This window comes from Symphalangus syndactylus, chromosome 18 (assembly GCF_028878055.3).
Source record: "Symphalangus syndactylus isolate Jambi chromosome 18, NHGRI_mSymSyn1-v2.1_pri, whole genome shotgun sequence".
Taxonomy (NCBI): Eukaryota; Metazoa; Chordata; class Mammalia; order Primates; family Hylobatidae; genus Symphalangus; species Symphalangus syndactylus.
Genome location: NC_072440.2, coordinates 55,309,419 through 55,331,363, shown reverse-complemented (window position 1 = coordinate 55,331,363; position 21,945 = coordinate 55,309,419). Strand labels below are relative to the sequence as shown.

General features: G+C 42.8%; 1 protein-coding gene across 5 annotated transcripts in view; it reads right to left on the bottom strand.

Moving 5' to 3' along the window:
• Positions 1-21,945, bottom strand: part of CECR2 (CECR2 histone acetyl-lysine reader) — a 195,328-nt gene that overhangs the window by 62,505 nt on the left and 110,878 nt on the right. For all 5 annotated transcript variants that reach the window (XM_055253237.2, XM_055253238.2, XM_055253240.2 and 2 more), the window contains exon 2: positions 18,475-18,569. In XM_055253237.2, coding sequence (XP_055109212.2) covers positions 18,475-18,569 — 95 coding nt within the window. The remainder of the gene's footprint in view (positions 1-18,474; positions 18,570-21,945) is intronic.

Sequence of the window (21,945 nt, the reverse complement as noted above, 5' to 3'; positions counted from 1 at the left end):
GCTGGGACTACAGGTGCCCGCCACCACGCTCAGCTAATTTTTTGTATTTTTAGTAGAGATAGGGTTTCACTGAGTTAGCCAGGATGGTCTCGATCTCCTGACCTCGTGATCCACCCGCCTCGGCCTCCCAAAGTGCTGGGATTACAGGTGTGAGCCACTACACCCGGTTTTGGTTTTTTGTTTTTTTTTTTTTAATGGAGTTTTGTTCTTGTAGTCCAGGCTGGAGTACAATGGCATGATCTTGGCTCACTGCAACCTCTGCCTCCTGGGTGCAAGTAATTCTCCTGCCTCAGCCTCCCAAGTAGCTGGGATTACAGATGCCCACCACCATGCCTGGCTAATTTTTGTATTTTTAGTAGAGATGGGGTTTTACCACGTTGGCCAGGCTAGTCTTGAACTCCTGACCTCAGGTGATCCGCTTGCCTCAGCCTCCCGGAGTGCTAGGATTACAGATGTGAGCCACTGTGCCCAGCCACGTATTTTGATTAGTACCTAAATATGTCTTGCACGTAATAATGTGCTGTTTGTTAGATGGTTATTTTACACCTCAACTATTAAGAATCAAGATCTAATTTACCTCATGCTTCATGTGAAAATTTTTTTCTTATTAATAAGCAAAGAGGCCTAAAGAAGTTACTGGTATCACTTTAAAATTAGGCAAGTACTATGTTGACTTATAATCTATGGTAGTTATATTTGCAGCAAAGTGAAAGGAAATATTTGTGGAAAAAATTAAGAAGGCTTAGGCAAATAAGAAATTAAACAGTTTGCCGGGTGCGGTGGCTCATGCCTGTAATCCCAGCACTGTGGGAGGCCAAGGTGGGCAGATCATGAGGTCAGGAGTTCGAGACCAGCCTGGCCAATATGGTGAAATCCCATCTCTACTATAAATACAAAAATTAGCCGGGCGTGGTGGCGTGTGCCTGTAGTCCCAGCTACTCAGGAGGCTGAGGCAGGAGAATTGCTTGAACCTGGGAGGCGGAGCTTGCAGTGAGCCGAGATTGCACCACTGCACCGTAGCCTGGGCAACAGAGTAATACGCTGTCTGAAAAAAAAAAAAAAATTAAACAGTTTGCTTTTTCAAAGAGAGAAGAAACATCTTTCCCCTACTCTTACTATCTCACTGGGGAAAACATGAGTATGGCGGCTTTATCAGAATGCAGCGTAATAGTTCTAACAATCAGGGCTCTCACAAATCTCACTGGACTACAGCATTCACATTCAGCACACCAGCACCGGCCATTAATAAGTGCTTGAACCTTGCAGGGTTTGGACTGGCTGCCTCTCCACTGTCTGTGAAGTTGCTGCCATCCCTTCCGGAGTGAGGAGGCGGGCAAAGAGTAGTTCAAGTTCACATTAAAACGCAGACAGTGTCGTAATGGTGAATTTGAAAATGAAAAAGTTTGGCCGGGCGTGGAGGCTCATGCCTGTAATCCCAGCACTTTGGGAGGCCAACATGGAGAAACCCCGTCTCTACTAAAAATACAAAATTAGCCGGTTGTGGTGGCACATGCCTGTAATCCCAGCTACTCAGGAAGGCTGAAGCAGGAGAATCGCTTGAGCCTGGGAGGCAGAGGTTGTGGTGAGCCAAGATTGCGCCATTGCACTCCAGCCTGGGCAAGAACAAACGCCGTCTCTAAAGAAAACGAAAGAAAGAAAGAAAGAAAAGAAAAGAAAAGAAAGAAAGAAAAGAGAAAGAAAGAAGGAAAGAAGGAAGGAAGGAAAGAAAGAAAGAAAGAAAGAAAGAAAGAAAGAAAGAAAGAAGGAAAGAAAGAAAATGAAAAGGTGTTTTTTTAAAAACTGCTTTTTTAGTAGCCAGAAGTGTGTAGAAGAAATCATCCTTTGGCAATAAATCTCTTTATCTACTGCATGCTTTCGAGAATTTCTAATGTACACCAAGTTCCACAAACACTAAAGTCTGTTTTTTCCTGCAATAAAATAAAACATGGAATCAGTGAAATCTGTATCATTTCACCAGAACTGCAACTTCACTGGAAGATGTGCAGAAGATGCTGGGCCAGGGAGCGAGACCTTTCTTATTCCAATGTGAGGTTGAGAAAGTACAGGCATACCAGCCCACAAACACTGTGTGTGCATCCGCAGTGCTGCTCCTTTACCCAACAGTCTTTCTGGAAGCCCTTACCTGTCTCAAACAATTGCATGTTTCAGATTCCTTCCCAACAGGCCTATTGTTCTACTCAGTTTAAATTACATCACTTTTGCTAAAAGCTTTCTTAAGGCATCTATCTCCATGCCACCTTAACTAGGAGACAGCCGAGGGCCTACAATCCAAGACAATTCCATCTCCTTGTATGTAGATCAACGTTCTCCTAGAAATCTTCATCTCCTTTTAAACATCAGAAAGTGAATGGTGAAAAATCTCTTGAGGGCAAAGTTACTGGCTAAGGGTGATTTGAAATAAAAAGGCTTCAGGAAGCTAAAAATCAGGCTAATTCTTTTGATTTACTGGTTCTTCATCTTCTATAGGACAGAAAACACTTAAGAATTTGATAAAGACTACATACTTTCTCCCCTAGAAAAATGAGCACACAATTTTGCATGTACTTTCAGGTTTTACTATTTATTTATTTATTTTTGAGACGGAGTCCTGCTCTGTCACCCAGGCTGGAGTACAGTGGCGTGATCTCGGCTCACTGTAAGCTCCGCCTCCCGGGTTCACGCCATTCTCCTGCCTCAGCCTCTCCGAGTAGCTGGGACTACAGGCGCCCGCCACCACGCCCAGCTAGTTTTTTGTATTTTTAGTAGAGACGGGGTTTCACCGTGGTCTCGATCTCCTGACCTCGTGATCCGCCCGCCTCGGCCTCCCAAAGTGCTGGGATTACAAGCGTGAGCCACCGCGCCCGGCCTGGGGTTTTAGTATTTAAAGGAAAAAGAGGCCAGGCGCAGTAGCTCACTCCTGTAATCCCAGCACTTTGGGAGGCTGAGATGGGCAGATCACTTGAGGGCAGGAGTTTGAGACCAGCCTGGCCAACACAGAGAAATCCCATCTCTACCAAAAATACAAAAATTAGCCAGGCATGGTGGTACGTGCCTGTAATCCCAGCTACTCAGGAGGCTGAGGCAGGAGAACCACTTGAACTCGAGAGTAGGAGGTTGCAGTGAGCTGAGATTGCACCACTGCACTCCAGCCTGGGCGACAGAGACAGACTCCGTCTCAAAAATAAAATAAAATAAAATATAAAGTAAAATAAAATAAAGGAAAAAGAACAGTAGCACTGTGCTGCTAAAAACTAATGTGTACGTATTTAAGCTTCTCAAGTTTATATTACCTGGAACATTCATTCACTTACTCATCCTTTCATCTCCGTGCAATTCCCTCTTAATGACTTAGTAACTCTCATCATTCTGAAATTATCTTGAACTATAATAAAACATTTCATTTAAAAATAGTAATGCAAAGATCAAACCAAACGGAATTTCTCAGAACAAGAAGGTCTATTTTATTTCTTGTCTAGGAAAAGTTCCAAATACTCTTAAATGACCCATTTTCGCATTCATTTTCCATCCTACAAAATAGCAGTAAGAGACTGGCTCTTAATTACCTCTTTTTTTCCCCCTATGAGTGAAAGAGCAAGAAAGAGTGAAAATAAGAATGAGTCAACCACCTTTCCAAACTCTTAAAGTTAGCCATTTCTTAGAGGCCCAGCAGGGAATTTCTTAGCTTCCTCCAGACAGAACATGCTTCTACTGCTGAGACCAAGGATGGCCCGACCTGATTCAAGTGTTCCAGCACAAGCCTCTGCCGGCTGGAGCTGGCAGAATTCTTCACTGTGTAGGACAACACATGTTTAGTATCTGCACCCTGTTTAGGGAGATCACAAGAAGAAGGCTCTTAAGTTCTTTGAGGAATGTGTTACGGACATGAAAGGGCAGCCATGGTCTCTCTACAGGGGAGCAATAAAGGTATGGCACCAGGCTTCCCAGAATGGAGATAAGATGAAAAATCAAATTGCGCTCTCCCATTTGCTACAACAATTTGTGAAGCAAATGAAATACATGTACACACAGGCCACGTTTAACGTGAGTACTGGATTGAGATAAATATTCTGGTTCTAGTAGTAAAGCAGTAAGTAAAAGATTCTGTGCACATACTTGATAAAGCATTTATTCTCGAAGCTTATAAAAAGACCAGGCCAAAATAATTAAAATAACAGTTCTTCTTCTCTAGGGTTGTAGAATAGCTACTATATCCAACACACTAAAATCAACACGAGAGCCAAGATAAGTTAAAATCATGGCTATTTCAAATTAAAGGAAAATATGGTTAAGTCAGAATCTATGCAAAACATCTTTGCCTAGAGAAACATGTACATAATACAGATTTTTACATGTGTTTATGAATGTTTATGTTGGGTAACCAAGAAAGTGAATAAACCCCAAATGTATCTTTAAAATGATAAAGGCTATTTTTTTTAATGGAACCTAAATACTGTATAGATGAAGTGAGAAGTCTCAAGTATCATGTATAAGGCATGAAGAGGTGCAATAAAAATTCTGAATAGCTCTGGATAAAATTTAAGGATATATATTGTTTGCCCTACAACTGCTAAACACACACACACATACACACACACAGAATAAGAAGCCAATAGTGGAAATAAAGTGATACACTTAAAACAAATTCATGTGCCTAAAAGAAAGCATTAAAGGACCAACAAAGGAACAAAAAGCAAAAGGCAGCAGAGAAGTTTCTCAACCTTAGCCACTTGGGAAATGCAAGTCAAAACTACAATGAGGTACCACCTCATGTCCACTATAATGGTGGACGTCAAAAAACATACAGTGACAAGTTCTGACCAGGATGCAGAGACACGGAACCCTCCCACACGGCTGGTGGGAAGGCTAAGTGGTGCAGCTGCTGTGGAAGTTTTGCCAAGTTGCACTGAACCACCAACCGGTCCAGCCACTCCAACTCCTAGGTGTACACCCCAGAGAAAGGAAAACACAGCCACACAAAGACTTGCACATAAATGTTCAAAGCAGCAGAATTCATAACAGCCAGAAGGTAAAATCTGCGTACATACCCATGAACTGAAGGATAAAGTGTGTATCCACACAATGAAGTATTATTTTACCATAAAAATGAATGAAGTACTGATTCATGCTACAACATGGTTAAAACTTGAAAAATAACTCTAAGTGAAAAAAGCCAGATACAAAAGGACACTTCACATATGGCTCCAGTTACAAGATGGGCCTACAACACTCAAACCTGTGGAGACAGTAAGGAGAATAGCGATGCTGGGAAGTGGGGTGGGAGGAAACAGGGAATGACTGCTAATGGGTACAAAGTGTCTTCTGTATGGTAATAGAAGTATTCTGCAATTAGATAGTGGTGATGGTTGCACAATTTTGTGAATACATAAAAACCAATGAATTGTACACTTTAAAAAAACACAAGGAGGCCTGGCGTGGTGGCTCATGCCTGTAATCCTAGCACTTTGGGAGGCTGAAGTGGACAGATCACGAAGTCAGAAGTTTGAGATCAGCCTGGCCAATATGGTGAAACCCTGTCTCTACTAAAAATACAAAAGAAAAAAAAAATTAGCTGAGCATGGTGGCATGCACCTGTAATCCCAGCTACTCGGAGGCTGAGGCAGGAGAATCGCTTGAACCCGGGAGGCGGAGGTTGCAGTGAGCTGAGATTGCACCACTGCACTCCAGCCTGGGTGACAGAGCGAGATGCCATCTCAAAAAAAAAAAATAAATAAAAATCAATAAATAAAAATACAAAGATTAAAAGGATAGAAAATGATCTACCAGACAGAGTAAGCATGAGAGAGCTGAGGATTAATATGAGACAAAGCAGATGTGGAGACAGAGTGTCACATAAGAAGGAACGGAACAACTTCCCAGGACTACATAACAAAGCTACTGCTACACATCCAATAACAGGACACCACAACCCATGAGACAAAATGGGCACAAATGATGGGAGAAATAGATCCACCATCAGAGAGATTTTAATACTGGCTTCTCATTAATAGAACACACACACACACATACACACACACAAAAAACAGTAAGGAACAGATCTCAACAGTATTACCACTAACATACTAAATCACGAATTTAAATAATACACTTTTGGGTCACGGAAGAAATAAAGGAGAACATGTTTTAAACAATAATATAAACATCAAAATTCACAGGATGCAGCCGACCATGGGTTAGAAGGAAATTTAAAAGTTTTTTTAGGGGAAATGTATAGCTTTAAATGTCTGTTATTTGAAAAAAGGCTCAAAAACAGTACTCCAAAGAAGCAAAAAAAAAAAAGAGCAAGCTAAAGCCAAAGTAAATAGAAGAAATAAAAAAGAGAAATCAATAAAATAAAAAAGAAGCAAAGAGTAAAGAAAATTAATAATATAAAACAGTTCCTTAGTAAACATTTAAAAAGTTGATAAGGCTTAGAATGGCTGCTCACACCTATAACTCCAGCACTTAGGGAGGCCGAGGCTGGAGGACAACTTGAGGTCATGAGTTCAAGACCAGCCTGGGCAACATATCAAGACCTGTCTCTACAACAAATATGCTTTAAATAAGCAGGGTGTGATGGAGCACACCTATAGTCCCAGCTACTCAGGAGGCTGAAGCTGGAGGACTGTTTGAACCCAGGAGGTCGAGGCTGCAGTGGGCTATCATCACACCACTGCACTCCAGCCTGGGTGACAGAGTGGGAACTCTGTCTCAAAAAAGTCAATAAGTAAATAAACATCCCTAATTTAAAAGAAGTAAGTAAAACACTTGGCCAAATATTTCACCAAAAAAGACATATACAAATGTATGGTAAGCACATGAATAACCACTCCACATTACTAGTCATCGGGGAAATGCAAATTAAACCCACAATAAGCTGCCACTTTCAACACAATAGGATTTGTAAAATTAAAGACAGCAGATGTTGGCAAAGATAGGAAGCAACTAGGCCGGGCGAGGTGGCTCATGCCTGTAATCTCAGTACTTTGGGAGGCGGAGGCAGGTAGCTCACCTGAGGTCAGGAGTTCAAGACCAGCTTGATTAACATGGTGAAACCCCGTCTCTACTAAATACAGAAAATTAGCTGGCGCACGCCTGTAATCCCAGCTACTTGGGAGGCTGAGGCAGGAGAATCACTTGAGGCGGAGGTTGCAGTGAGCAGAGATAGCACCATTGCACTCCAGCCTGGGCAACAAGAGCAAAACTCTGTCTCAAATAAATAAATAAATAAATAAAAATTTAAAAAGATATGAAGCAACTGGACTGTTCAGATATCACTGGTGGAAATGTAAATGTTGCAAGTGTTTGGAAAATAATTTCACAGTTTAAGTCAAACATACTTTTACCATGTGACCCGCCAGCAATTCCCAAGAGAAATGAAATTAAGTGCACACAAGCACTTGTATGCAAATGTTCACAGCAGCTTCATTCATAATAGCCTCCAACTGGAAGCAACCTAAGTGCTCATCCCAAGAACAGATTCAATAAATTGTGATATATTTTTCACTAGAGAAAATTTAGTCTCCCACTCCCCTCAAAGGAATAAACTACTGATACAAACAATGGCATGGATGAATATCATACAGGCACTATGTGAATGAAAGAAGCTGATGTGAGTTCATTTCACACTGTGTGATCCCATTCATACAGTTCTAGAACAGGTTAGGCTCCAACTATAGTGATAAAAATGTCGTCAGTGGTTGCCAGGTGTACGATGTAGGTATAGGGAAGACTGACTACAAAGGAAACTTTCTGGGGAGACAGAAATGTCTATTTTCTTCAGTAGGATAGTCACTATGTGGTGCACTCATTTGTTACAAAACACTGGCCTATGTTAAAAAAGACATGATGAACATACTTAACAGAAGCATTGTCATTTCCAAAAAGATGACAGATATTTCCGTAAAGAGAACCCAAAACACTAAATGTTTGTTTATAAGGGACCTAAATTAGGGAATCTATTATATAATGCTAGATCCATAATTAAAAATTAAATGAGGCCGGGCGCGGTGGCTCACACCTGTAATCCCAGCACTTTGGGAGGCCAAGGGGGGCGGATCACCTGAAGTCAGGAGTTTGAGACCAGCCTGGTCAACATGGTGAAACCCTGTCCCTACTAAAAATACAAAAATTAGCCGGGCATGGTGGTAGGCGCCTTAATCCTAGCTACTTGGGAGGCAGAGGCAGAAGAATCATTTGAACCCGGGAGGTGGATGTTGCGGTGAGTCGAGATTAAGCCATTGCACTCAAACCTGGGGGAGAAGAGCGAGAATTCTCTCAAAAAAAAAAAAAAATTAAACGAAAAATTGAATATACAATGTCGATGAATTACCGTTTAAGAGTGTAAGCCACAGGACGGTGGGTGAAGACCATACTGAAGCACAAATCAGTCTGCGTTCTATAAAGAGCACTCTACTAAAGATGTATGGACAAAAATAAAAACATTTTAGCAGTAAGTATCATCATCACAAGTATTTAATGAAAAAAAATTTTTTTTTTTTGAGATGCCCAGGCTGGAGTGCAGTGGCACGATCTTGGCTCACTGCAAGCTCCGCCTCCTGGGTTCACACCATTCTCCTGCCTCAGTAGCTGGGACTACAGGCACTCGCTACCACGCCCGGCTAATTTTTTATATTTTTAAAGTAGAGACGGGGTTTCACTGTGTTAGCCAGGATGGTCTCTACCTCCTGACCTAGTGATCCACCCGCCTCGGCCTCCCAAAGTGCTGGGATTACAGGCATGAGCCACCGCGCCCGACCAGTGAAAAATATTTTTACGCTGCTTAAACCATAGCTGAAAACACAGTTTGATTCAATCGTAGCTTTACTTTGACAGCGAAGAGCAAATCAGAAGTTCCTATTTTCCACCCAGTGCTCAATTTGCCAGGTTACTTCCCAATGGAAAACAAAGGTGCTGAAAGAGCCACTAGTTAAATTCCTAAAGTATTTTTATTGATACAGAACCATAAAACCCACTGACAAGATTTGCAATTCCAGGGAGAATATAGAAGAAAAAGTATGTAGTGTTGCAAAGAACGTGTTAGTATCAAATAAAAACTCTGCTTAAGTTTTATATTGAAAGAGAAAGGCAAAGAATTGTCAAAAATGAAGAATCCACTTTTCACCATCGAGCTGAAAAACAGAAAGTGAGCAATGCCTTAGATTAGTGACCCTCCAGCGAAGTCCTGGACCAGCAGTGTGCAGCATCAGCACCCCCAGAACTTGCACAGCATGCAGATTCTCAGGCCCCAGCCCAAGCCTACGGAATGAAAATGCTGGTGAGGCCCAGCGATTTGTGTTGTAACCACCCTTGAGTGATTGTGTTGTAAGGCTGGAGAATTACCACTTGCGCTTATTCATACCTTCTGTCTTCTCTCTGCTTACCAGGTATGATAACTTTCCTGAATTGCGATAAGCTTTCTCTTGCTCTTCTTTGTAAGTTTTCCACATATATGTATCCTTATTTGGTTCTCCTTGCCTTACACTTAATAAGTCACTGGTGTGTATGCTTCTGTGACTTGCATTATTTGCCTAACATTCTTTCTAATGGCCTAGTTTTTCCTGGGGAGAATGCACAGCTGTAGTAAGGCTTGCCCTCAGCATCTCAAGGCCACCCGCGTTCCCAGCCATGTGGGCTTTCCCAGCGGCTGATGCTTCATCCAAGCCGCAAGGGGTGTCTCCAGAGTGTGACAGTGAACACTAGCATGTGACTGATACGCCCCCAGCAGCATGTCACATACAGGCACACAGGGCTCCACAGCATCACAGGGGCCTCCTCGGAGTCCAGCGCCGCGCCTTACACCCAGGAAAATACCATTTTATTTTGGCAACAAAACGAACAAATTCCTGAAAAATCATTTGAATTGAGACTTTATTCTCAATGTCTCTCAGGCTTATACCAGTTTTGTTTTGCCTTCGTTTCCTCAGGTAAAAAAATAAACTGTACTCGATGATGAAGTTCCTTTTATGTCTAAGTTGTTGACTATGAACTGCAGATTGATCTAGGATTTAAAAACCCTTTTAGATGGGCACGGTGGTGCCTGCCTGTCATCCCAGCTACTTAGGAGGCTGAGGTGAGAGGATGGCTTGAGCCCAGGAGTTGGAGGCTGCAGTCAGCTACGACTGTGCCACAGCACTCAAGACTGCACGAAAGAGTGAGATCTCATCTTCAAAACAAAAACAAAACAAACAAAACTCACGTTTTAAAGCAGAGGGCCACAGAAATATCTGATTTCTACTGAAATCATATAGATACTGCAGATATTTCCAAACAGCACTTATGCTCACTGAGACATGAAGACAGTAATTTTGGGAAATTAGCTCTGCTGTTAGATGAATACAACACTAACTATATCAAAAATTTCATTCAATACTTTACTTTCTTTTCTTTTTTTGAGACAGGGTCTCACTCTGCCACCCAGGCTGGGGTGCAGTGGTACCATCTCCACTGCAACCTCCGCCTCCTGGGCTCAACTGATTCTCCTGCCTCAGCCTCCCGAGTACCAGGGACCACAGGTGTGCGCCATTGTGCCCCACTAATTTTTGTATAATACTTTTTGTGGAGCCAGGGTTTCACCATGTTGCCCAGGCTGGTCTCGAACTCCTGAGTTCATGTGAGCGGCCTGCCTCAGCCTCCTAAGAGTGTTGAGATTACAGGCATGAGCCACACGCCCGGCCAATACCTCACTATTTTTCAGTATAATTGGGTTTGGGTGTAATCTTATGATTTCAAAACATTATTTTTAGATGGGGTTCACAGGCTTCCTTAGTGTGCCAAAGAGTTAAAAATCCTGTTTTCAAGGAAAACTGTTTTACTTAACACTTTTCTTCTATATTTCTCATTTACAGCATGGGGCTGCAGTTAGGAGTCGGAGGTCTAGGAAACAGATCTGTACCGTCTCAATTACCAGCTGTGTAATCTTGGGCAATTTATTTAACTTCTCTGTGCCTCAAATTCTTCATCCTTGATGGAAGGATGGGAGAGGACTTTCTATTAGAGGGCTGTCGGAAGGATTAAATGAGTGGTCTTGAGAAGCAGTTGGCATCGTCCAGAACATAGGACATGCTGGCTAGTATCATTTCCATGAGTAGACAGTGTTAAGCTGTCCTGTAAGTGCAAAAACCTCAGGTTGGAGAGTACGGTTGAAAGGAAATGCGGCCTCTATATTTCAATTTTAAAGATTAGATTGAGTCAGTGGAACTGGAATAGTAACTAGCTTCCTAAATACAGGAGTCGGAAAATTATAGCCTGAGGGCCAAATCTGGCCTGATGTCCTTTTTTGTTGAGACACACTTTCATTCTGTTGCAGAGGCTGGAGTGCTGTGGCATGATCTCAGCTCACTGCAACCTCTGCCTTCCAGGTTCAAGCAATTCTCATGCCTCAGCCTACGAAGTAGCTGGGACTACAGGCATGTGCCAATACACCCGGCTAATTTTTGAATTTTTAGTAGAGACGTGGTCTCGAACTCCTGACCTCAAGTGATCTGCCCACCTTGGCCTCCCAAAGTGCCGGGATTATAGGCATGAGACGTTGTGCCAGAACTCCTTTAAAAACAAAACAAACAAACAAACAAAAAACAGCCTATAATAATGGTTTTTATATTTTTTAATGGTGGGGAAAAAAATTAAAACTAAAAAACAGAAAAAGTCTTTCCTGGCAGGTGAAAATGATATAAAAGTCAAACCTCAGCGATTAGAAAGTTCTAAGAAAACACAGTCACTATTGGTTTTTCTGTATTGCCTATGGCTGCTTTCATAGTGACAAAGCTGAGTAGCTGCAACACAGAGCCTAAAATACAAGGTGGGTGTGCACCTGTAATACTAGTTCCTCAGGATCAGGAGGCTGAGGCAGGAAGATGGCTTGAATCTAGAAGTTCGAGGCTGCAATCAGTTAGGTCCAATGCACTCCAGCCTGGGGAACAGTGAGACTCTGTTGCAAGTGAGGGCCTAAAATAGTCACGCGTTGCTTAACATAAGGGATATGTTCTGAGAAACGCATAGTTAGGTGATTCTGTTGCTGTGGAAACATCACAGTGTATTTACATAAACCTAGATGGTAGAGCCTACTACACACCTAGACTATATGGCATAGCCCACTGCTCCTAGGCTACAAACCTATACTGCACCTGACTATACTGAATACTGTAAACCACAGTAATGGAATGTTAAGGATTTGTGGATCCAAACACATCTAAACATAGAAAAGGTATAGTAAGGACATGGTAGAAAAGATTTTTAAAATGGTGTATCTGTAAAAAGCACTTGTCATGAGTGCAGCTTGCGGAACTAAAGTTGATCTGGGTGAATCAGTAACTGAGTAGTAAATGAATGTGAAGGCTTGGCACATGACTGTACATCACTGTAAACTTTCTAAATGCTGTAAACTTAGGCTATACTATGTTTATTTTTAAAAAACCTTTCCTTCAATAATACATTTAGCTTACTATGACATTTAAAAATTCACAAACTTTTAATTTAACTTTTTGATTCTAATAACAGCCTAAAACACTTTTTCGAGCTATACAAAAATATTTTTTTCTCTTTTTTTCTGCTCTGTAGCCCTGGCTAGAGTGCAGTAGGAACCATAGCTCACTGCAGCCTCCAACTCCTGATCTACCTCAACCTCCCTAGTAGCTTAGACTACATGCATGCACCACCATGTCCAGCTAATTATTTTAATGTTTTAGTAGAGACAGGGGTCTTGCTATGTTGCCCAGCTAATTCATTTATTTTTATTTTTTAGTAGAGACGGAGTCTTGCTATGTTGCCCAGGCTGGTCTTGAACTCCTGGCCTCAAACCATCCTCTCACCTCATCCTCCCAGAGCGCTGGGATTACAGGCATGAGCCACTGTGTGGCGGCCTTCTTTATATCCTTATTCTGTAAGCTGTTTTCTATTGTTGAAATTTTTTATTTTTTACATTTGATCTGTTTTGTTCCAAATGAAGACAAAAACACACACATCAGCCTAGGCCTACATAGGGTCAGGATCATCAATATTACTGTCTTCCACCTCGACATCTTGTCCCACTGGAACGTCTTCAAGGTAGTAACATGCACGGTGCTGTCATCTCCTGTAACAATGACAGAGATTCTTGTGGAATCTCTTCTGAAGGACCTGCCTGAGGCTGTTGTATATTATAGTTAACTTTTTAAAAATAACTAGGCCGAGCGCGGTGGCTCACGCCTATAATCCCAGCACTTTGGGAGGCCAAGGTGGGCGCATCACGAGGTCAGGAGATTGAGACCATCCTGGCTAACGCGGTGAAACCCTGTCTCTACTAAAAATACAAACAAAATTAGCCGGATGTGGTGGTGGGCGCCTATAGTCCCAGCTGCTGGGGAGGCTGAGGCAGGACCCCGTTTCAAAAGAGTTCAAAACCATCCTGGCCAACATGATGAAACCCTATCTCTACCCCAAAATAAAGAAATAATTAGACGGGCCTGGTGGTGCATGCCTGGAGTCCCAGCTACTTGGGAGGCTGAAGTGGGAAGATCGTTTGAGCCCAGGAGGTGGAGATTGCATGGAGCCAAGACTGCGCCACTGCACTCCAGCCTGGGTGCCAGAGTGAGACCCCGTGTCAAAAAAACTAAACAAAACTAGAAGGAATACACTCTAAGATAATGATTTAAAGTACGGCATAGTAAATACAGAAACCAGTAAGAGTCGTTTACTATCAAGTATTACATAGTGTACATGACTGTATGTGCTATGTCTTGTCTTGCTCTGTCACCCAGGCAGGAGTGCGGTGGCATGATCTCGGCTCACTGCAAGCTCTGCCTCCTGGGTTCACGCCATTCTCCTGCCTCAGCCTCCCGAGTAGCTGGGACTACAGGCACCTGCTACCACGTCCGGCTAATTTTTTGTATTTTTAGTAGAGACGGGGTTTCACCATGTTAGTCAGGATGGTCTCGATCTTCTGACCTTGTGATCCACCTGCCTCAGCCTCCCAAAGTGCTGGGATTACAGGCGTGAGCCACCATGCCATGTCCTCCCCTCCTTTTTTTTTTTTTTTTTTGAGACGGAGTCTCACTGTGTCGCCCAGGCTGGAGTGCAGTGGCGTGATCTCGGCTCCCTGCAAGCTGTGCCTCCTGGGTTCATGCCATTCTCCTGCCTCAGCCTCCCGAATAGCTGGAACTACAGGTGCCGCCACCGCGCCAGGCTATTTTTTTGTATCTTTAGTAGAGACGGGGTTTCACTGTGTTAGCCAGGATGGTCTCGATCTCCTGACCTCGTGATCCGCCCGCCTCGGCCTCCCAAAGTGCTGGGATTACAGGCGTGAGCCACCATGCCTGGCCTGTATGTGCTATGTCTTTATATGACTGGTAGCACACTAGGTTTGTTTACACCAGCATCGCCATAACCACTTGAGTAATGCATGTGCAACCATGTTACAAGGGCAACGACATCTCTAGAGGATAAAAATTTTCATCTCTATCACAACCTCGTGTGACCACTGTTGTATGTGAGGTCTGCCACTGAACAAAATGACAGTATGTGATGCATGCCTGTATTGGCTATCTGGCCCTTTACAAAAAACATTTGCTGGCCCCTGTTCTAAAACATGCAAACCACAATGGAAAAGGATACAGTTGCTTGAGTCAAAATCTGTTTTCTGCTGAGCCTTTGGAGGAACTAGGCATACATGATTACTCTCACTAATTGTTTCATTTAATCCTCATAATAACTTTACTAAATATTGTCATTAATTCCATTTTATAGATGAGGTGAATTATGCACAAATAAATTAAGTTACTTTTTTTTTTTTTTTTTTGAGATGGAGTCTCGCTCTGTCACCTAGGCTGGAGTGCAATGACATGATCTTGGCTCACTGCAACTTCAGCCTCCCAGGTTAACGCCATTCTCATGCCTCAGCCTCCCGAGTAGCTGGGACTACAGGCGCCTGCCACCACACCTGGCTAATTTTTTTGTATTTTTAGTAGAGATGGGGTTTCACCACATTGGCCAGACTGCTCTTGAACTCCTGACCTCAAGTGATCTGCCTATCTCGGCCTCCCAAAGTGCTGGGATTATAGGCATGAGCCACTGCACCCAGACGAAATTAAGTAACTTTTTAAGCCGCATGTTAACAGTTTAGTCTTGGAGGCATAACAGGTAAACATTTACTTATCCAAATTTCTCTTTCTTTAGAATGAGATCAAAGTAGAACTTTGGACAAGAACGAGTGTACATTCACAGTAACTGCATATGGAACCATCATTTTAGGCAATTCCCTTCAAGGAAAAAAGTAAAGTAGATTGTAGTGTTCTTTCTTGTCCAGGTTCTTTTTTACACAGGTGTGTTCAGTTTGTGAAAATTCATTGAGCTGTAGAATTAGGAAATGAGCACTTCTCTCTCTCTGTGTGTGTGTGTGTGTGTGTGTATTATACATGAGTAATAAGTTTCAAGATGACTGCTGTCACTGGTACCTTGATCACAGCCCTGTAAGCCATCTCGAGCTAAACACACCAGTCGTGGTTTGTCCAGGTTCCTGACCCACAGAAACTGTAAGATTACAACTTTTTGTGGTTTTAAAAGTTGCTAAGTTTTAGGGTAATTTGTTACTTAACAGTGGATAACTAATACAGCTTGAAGTAGACATGAGTATTAACACTGAAAAAAGAGATAGATAATAATCCTAGAGAGTCAAAAGAATACTAACTTAAGAAAAAAATCAAGGCCAATAAGCTCTGCAAATTAAAGACAGATACAGGGATACGGTATTCTATTATTTAATAAATACTTGCAGGGGCAAGGCACAGTGGCTCACACCTGTAATCCCAGCACTTTGAGAGGCCAAGGCACCAGGAGTTCAAGACCAGCCAGGGGAACACAGACCTTGCCTCTACAAAAAATTGCTAAAAATCAGCTGGGCATGGTGGCGCAGTCCTGTACTGAGCTACTCAGGAGGCTGAGGTGGGAGGACTGCTAGAGCCCAGGAGGTCGAGGCTACAGTCAGACAGGATTCTGCCACTGCACTCCAGCCTGGGTGAAAGAGCAAGACCCTGTCCAAAAAAAAAAAAAAGACCACATTGTAGAGATGTCAATTTTGCCCAAATTTCTTCATAGGTTTATTTGATTCTAGTTAGAATGATTAGATAAGGGGAGTTCTTAAAGAACAGGACATAACTTTGTAACCACTATCTGGAAGAACAAACAAGCAGAATTAGTTAAGACCGATTTTAAACAGAAGGACAAATTAGAGGGATGAACTCTGCCATGGAGGAATATCCTATGAGAGAAAACAGCCCATATGTGAAGGCTCAGTTCACAAGTCACTTTCTTACCCCAGGTTGTATGCTCTGTTAATATGTTGTATTTTTATTTCTAAGCACTTACTGGCAACTATATAATCATTACTATAATGATTCGTGGACCTCCCTGTCAGAACTGTGAGCTCTAAGAGACCTGGTGAGTGTTTGTGCTGCCAGTACCTACTAGTCTGTGTACAGAGGGCTCACAAGGATCATGCAAGCAGACACTCTCACGCACTGATCATTTAAGGCTAAAATACAACCACCTCTGCGACGGGAAACCTGGCAAAAACCTTTAAGGCTTGCTTAAAACGAAGATCTTAAATGGGCATATCTTTTGACTGAGTGATGTACTTCCAGGAACCTGGTGAATTTGGTACAAAGCTATGCATTATATATGTTTATAACAGCTAAAAGCTAGACATAACTGTCAGCTATCAGACTGGATTGACAATGACATTTAGAGAAAATGTGGTTATAAGAAAACTGATGGCTATAATGAAAAAAAAATTCCAGGTTATGAAAATGTGGAATTAGACACAAGGTATGAATACAACAGTGCTTAAAAATTACAAACTCCCAAGTCTACATCCTAAATAGAGAACGGAAGAAAACATTCTAAGGTGTATTTTATTATACCTTATATTTATTTTATTTGTACCTTATATTTATTTGTATTTACAAATACAATCTGGGTATTCTAGGGGGAGAAGTCATTATACTTAGTGCAGGAGCAATAACTCTCCCCTAGAGAATGCAGACTTCCACCCTGAGAAAAACAGCATTTACATCTCCTTCTTACCTTGTATACAACTTTACTGCAAATTAACAACAAGCATCGTTTCCCAGCCCTAACAGACTGAATTCATTAGAACAAAAATATTTGATACGTGGCCAGGCGCGGTAGCTCACGTCTGTAATCCCAGCACTTTGTGAGGCCGAGACAGGCAGATCATGAGGTCAGGAGATCGAGACGATCCTGGCTAACACGGTGAAACCCCGTTTCCACTAAAAATACAAAAAATTAGTCTGGCGTGGTGGCGGGCGCCTGTAGTCCCAGCTACTCGGGAGGCTGAGGCAGGAGAATGGCGTGAACCCGGGAGGTAGAGCTTGTAGTGAGCCGAGATCACGCCACTGCACTCCAGCCTGGGCGACAGTGAGACTGTCTCCAAAAAAAAAAAAAAAAAAAAAGATACCATCTTTACCTATCTAAGAAAGACAAACCATAACAACTCAAACCCCCTATATGGCATCGGAGGGCAAGAGACCGGGAAACCCATTGCGTCTCACCTTTTTGTGAGTTTGCCCTGTAGTTCCGTCCTATGAAGACACGTAGCAAAGAAATGTGTATTAAGTGATGATCAAAACAAGAGGTCCTATCAGGACTCTCCTTTATTTGTCTCCATACATCACATTCTGCTCAACGTCTCTACACATCTCTTCTTTTTTTTTTTTTTTTTTTTTTTTAAGGTGGAGTCTCACACTGTAGCCCAGGCTGGAGTGCAGTAGCACGATCTCGGCTCACTGCAACCTCCACCTCCCAGGTCCCGGTTCAAGCAATTCTCCTGCCTCAGCCTCGCGAGTAGCTGGGATTACAGGCACGCTCCACCATGCCCAGCTAATTTTTTGTATTTTTAGTAGAGACAGGGTTTCACCATGTTGGCCAGGCTGGTCTTGAACTTCTGACCTCAGCCTCCCAAAGTGCTGGGATTACAGGCGTGAGCCACCACGCCCCATGGCCTCTATACATCTCAAAGGCACTGGAGAGCTGTTTACACCTTGCAGTTAAGGGGTAAGGGTGCTTCGGCTCCAAGTTAATTACATCACTGCTGCTAGCTATGTAAACTACAGGAGATACTCAAATGACAGAAAGGTAATAAAAACTAGTTTTGATTTCTTAGGCAATACTTTACCAATACTGCAAAATCAGAAAAAGGCAAATATAAGAAGAAATTCTACACTAAAATATGTTAGCTGGGGTATCCAAGAGTAAGCGATACGGATTTGTGAGAATGAAATAAACTCAAAGATTATGATGGAATAAAAACCCAACTGCAGAATGAGCCAAACACAGCCTGGAAATTCACGTGTACGTCCTCCATCTACACTGTCCCATGATGGCTAACGATCGGTTCTGGTTTGTCACAGGAGACAGGAAACATCACTATGGCTGGTTAATTGGTTCTCCATGCAAGAAATGCTTAGAAAGATCAGAATTACTCACGTGATATCTCTTCGTTGATAGCAGCCCTGAAGCAGGCAGGCAATCAGGTCACTGATAAACTCCACGTCATCTCTATGAAGAGCAGCTTCTAACTCCTGAGGGAGGGAGAGAGGCAAGTTGAGAAATCAGAGATATCTTAAAATACACGCCCCTCCCTACCACCAGCACAAGCCCCAAGAACTGAATGGTCCCAGCAGCAGAAGGGCTTGCCAGAGATCAGCTCTGCCCTTCCTTCTGGCTACTGTGAGAAGAGCAACCGGATTCCACGTTTTCTTTTTCCCAGGGTTTTATTTATCTCACTACTCCCTCCCCAACCCCATTCCTCTTACCTGCACGTGAGAAGAAACACACATAACTCTTTGTGATAAATCAATGCTAGCTGCATAATTAATGAGCTTAACTCTGATTATATATAATCGAGTATAAATACAAACGTGCTGTACTGCTTTCTATTTTAATCGCAAAAGAGAGGAAAGGAGCGCTCATGTAATTGTTTATCGAGCATTTGTCATTTACTCAACCTTCTCAAGAGATAAACAATCTGCAACAGCTTTAAAGAACCACTGTATTTTGAACGGCCTTTGTTAGTAAGTGATAATGACAATTTTTATTTTGGGACGCCACACCTACATGGCTGATGAAAGGTGATTGTGAGATCCAAGGCTAATCTTACATCATCTAAACAGAATGAGGTAACGTCTGTGTGAATGTCTTTGCTTTCCTTGGGGTTCAGCTTGCCTCGACACGGTATTCCAACAAGGAATTGTTTGGAAAGGGGCCACTGGACAAAAAGTGGTGGTGGGGAACTTTAGGAGATCCTATTTCCCTTCTCAACACCCCCAAAATAAGCAGGTATTTTCTTAGATGACAGAACATTTTCTAGGCCATCAAGTCTCCTACTAGAAAAGTTTGCCCACATTCTTTCAACCAGGATGCAATCTCCTGCATGCAAACCATTTCCCAAGAGTCTGCTCCCTACGGCTTGACTTGCTCATAACCAGATCAGTAATCCCCAGAAAAACCAAACTTCTGACAATCTTATTAACGGTTCTGAAAAGTACGAGATGTGCCTAAGATGCAAGTTCTGATCTTAACAGCAATTACATGATAGCAGACACAAAACGGGGTGGTTTGCTTCTTATATAGAAATAATATGGCTCTGGCCAGGCATGGTGGCTCACTTGAGGTCAAGAGATCGAGACCAGCCTAGCCAACATGGTCATACCCTGTCTCTACTACAAATACAAAAATTAGCCAGGCATGGTGGCACGCACCTGTGATCCCAGCTTCTAAGGCTGAGACACAAGAATCGCTTGAACCCAGGAGGCGGAGATTGCAGTGAAATGAGATCGTGCCAGCGTACTCCAGCCTGGGCGACAGAGTGAGACACTGTCTCAAACAAACAAAAAACACAAATCAATCAGGACTAGCAGGTACAGAAAATACGCTATGGGAGCTGAGAAGAAAAGGGTTACTTCTGCTGTGGAAGCCTGGGAGATTTCGTGAGATGGTAATTGTGACCGAGTGACAATGGAGAGAGAGGCAGGGCACGACCAGGTGCAGGAGGATATTAGGTTCAGTTTAACTATTCTGTAGATTATGTGAAGGGGAGTAATGTTAGCTGAGATTGACAGGCGATCCTGAATACCCAGCTAATGAGTTTGGCCTTTCTTCGGGAGACAATGGAGATCTACCTCAGTTTATTTCTATAGAGGAGAGGCAAAGTGAGACTCATCTAGCTGCTGTGTATATACAAGGAATTCTAGTGGTGGAGGGTGGGAGGGATGATGTTAGCCCAAGCAACAGCACAAGAGGAAGGTTCTGAACGACTTACTAAATGAGAGAAAGGAGAAATAGGAATTCAAGATCTGCCAGAAGTAAAGGCCAGCCGAGGCGAGGGAAGACTTGAATGGCTGATGTTTTAAGCTGGGCACTGGGCAAGCCTCCCAGTGACTTATAACAGAAGCAAAATCTTCAATGCCGAAAGTCCCAGGCCAATCTCATTTGATAGGGAAGTCAGAATCAGCCAGAGCCGGAAATGAAACTACAGATCACGTATTTCCATTCTCTCAATTTAAAGATGCAGAAACGAGCCGGGTGTGGTGGTGCATGCCTACGGTCCCACATACTTGGGAGGCTGAGGTAGGAGGATCACTGAGCCCAGGAGTTTGAGACCAGCCTGGGCCACACAGCAAGACCCTGTCTCTTTTAAGGGAGAAAAAAACAACAACAGCAAGATAAACTAGGTCCAGAAAGGTTAACTGGCTTCTCCAAGGGCACTCAGCAAATCAGTGACAGAGCTGAGTGGAAACCCAGGTCACCGAGTACAGTGTTCTTCCCACAACCAAGCTGCTCCCCGCCGCCAATGTTCTCCATTCTAGAAAGGCCTGATGGTTTCTACAATTACAGTGACCTGCCCCAACCACTGTGTCTTTTCTCTAAGAGCCCTCACATGTATCATTCTCCCTAGGCGGAAATCCTGTCCCTCTGCCAAACTGTACTGCAGTTCTTTACAGGAGAAACTTTATCTGCAAAGTCTTCCCAGCCAAGATCCCCCACACTGCTCCCACCAGTGCTCGCTGTCACTGTGGCGTCCATGCATCCCCATGTTTCTACACGTCCTGTTCTGTTCCCTTTCCTGCCATCATAAACTAAGAGCACAATCGGATCGTGATTAAAGGTGCTACGGTCTGTACTAACTGATTTCTCCTAAGATTTTTTTAAGCATGGAAGTACCAAATTAAATAATAAAGGCAACACTGGAGGCTGAGATGGGAGGATTGCTTAAAGCCAGGAGTTCAAGACCAGCCTGAGGAACATAGCGAGACCCCATCTCTACAGAAATAAATAAATAACAAAGGCCACATTTGAGAAGATAAGCTAAGAACTGGGAGGGTGTTCCCAAGGAGGGGACTGCATAAAGTTTGCCATATGGTTCATGTGGCATCTCCTTAGAGGATCACTTTTACTATGTGGTTTCCAAGAAATTTAATTACCTTTCTCTCCATCTCTGCCTTCGGCACACAGACATCCTCTTCTGGCTTCCGCCTTTATCATGGCCATTTTCACCAGCGCTGCCTAGGTTCTAGCTAGAATACTATCCTCCAAGGAGGCAAGACAAGTTTTCTACATTATAGCAATAATGTCAGGAATGCCTTTTCTTCTAACACAATAGAAAGGAGAGTATCAGGGATGCTGGACTAGCTCTTCCAAGGAGAACCGAATGGGCTTAAATGGTCCCTCAAAGGACACACGTAGGGAGAGGAACTCTGCGTCATTTATTAAATATTCCAACCCTTCTCCCTTACCTACCATATTCCCCATTTCACCATCCCTGGAATATAGTAACTAACTCATGAAGTCATTAAAAACAGGGTTCAAAATGTAAAATTGCTTTTTAAATAAAATTCTATATTATGTTTACTGTGCCAGAAGCCACCCAGAAAACCCACCAAAAAATTTGCAGGTCCA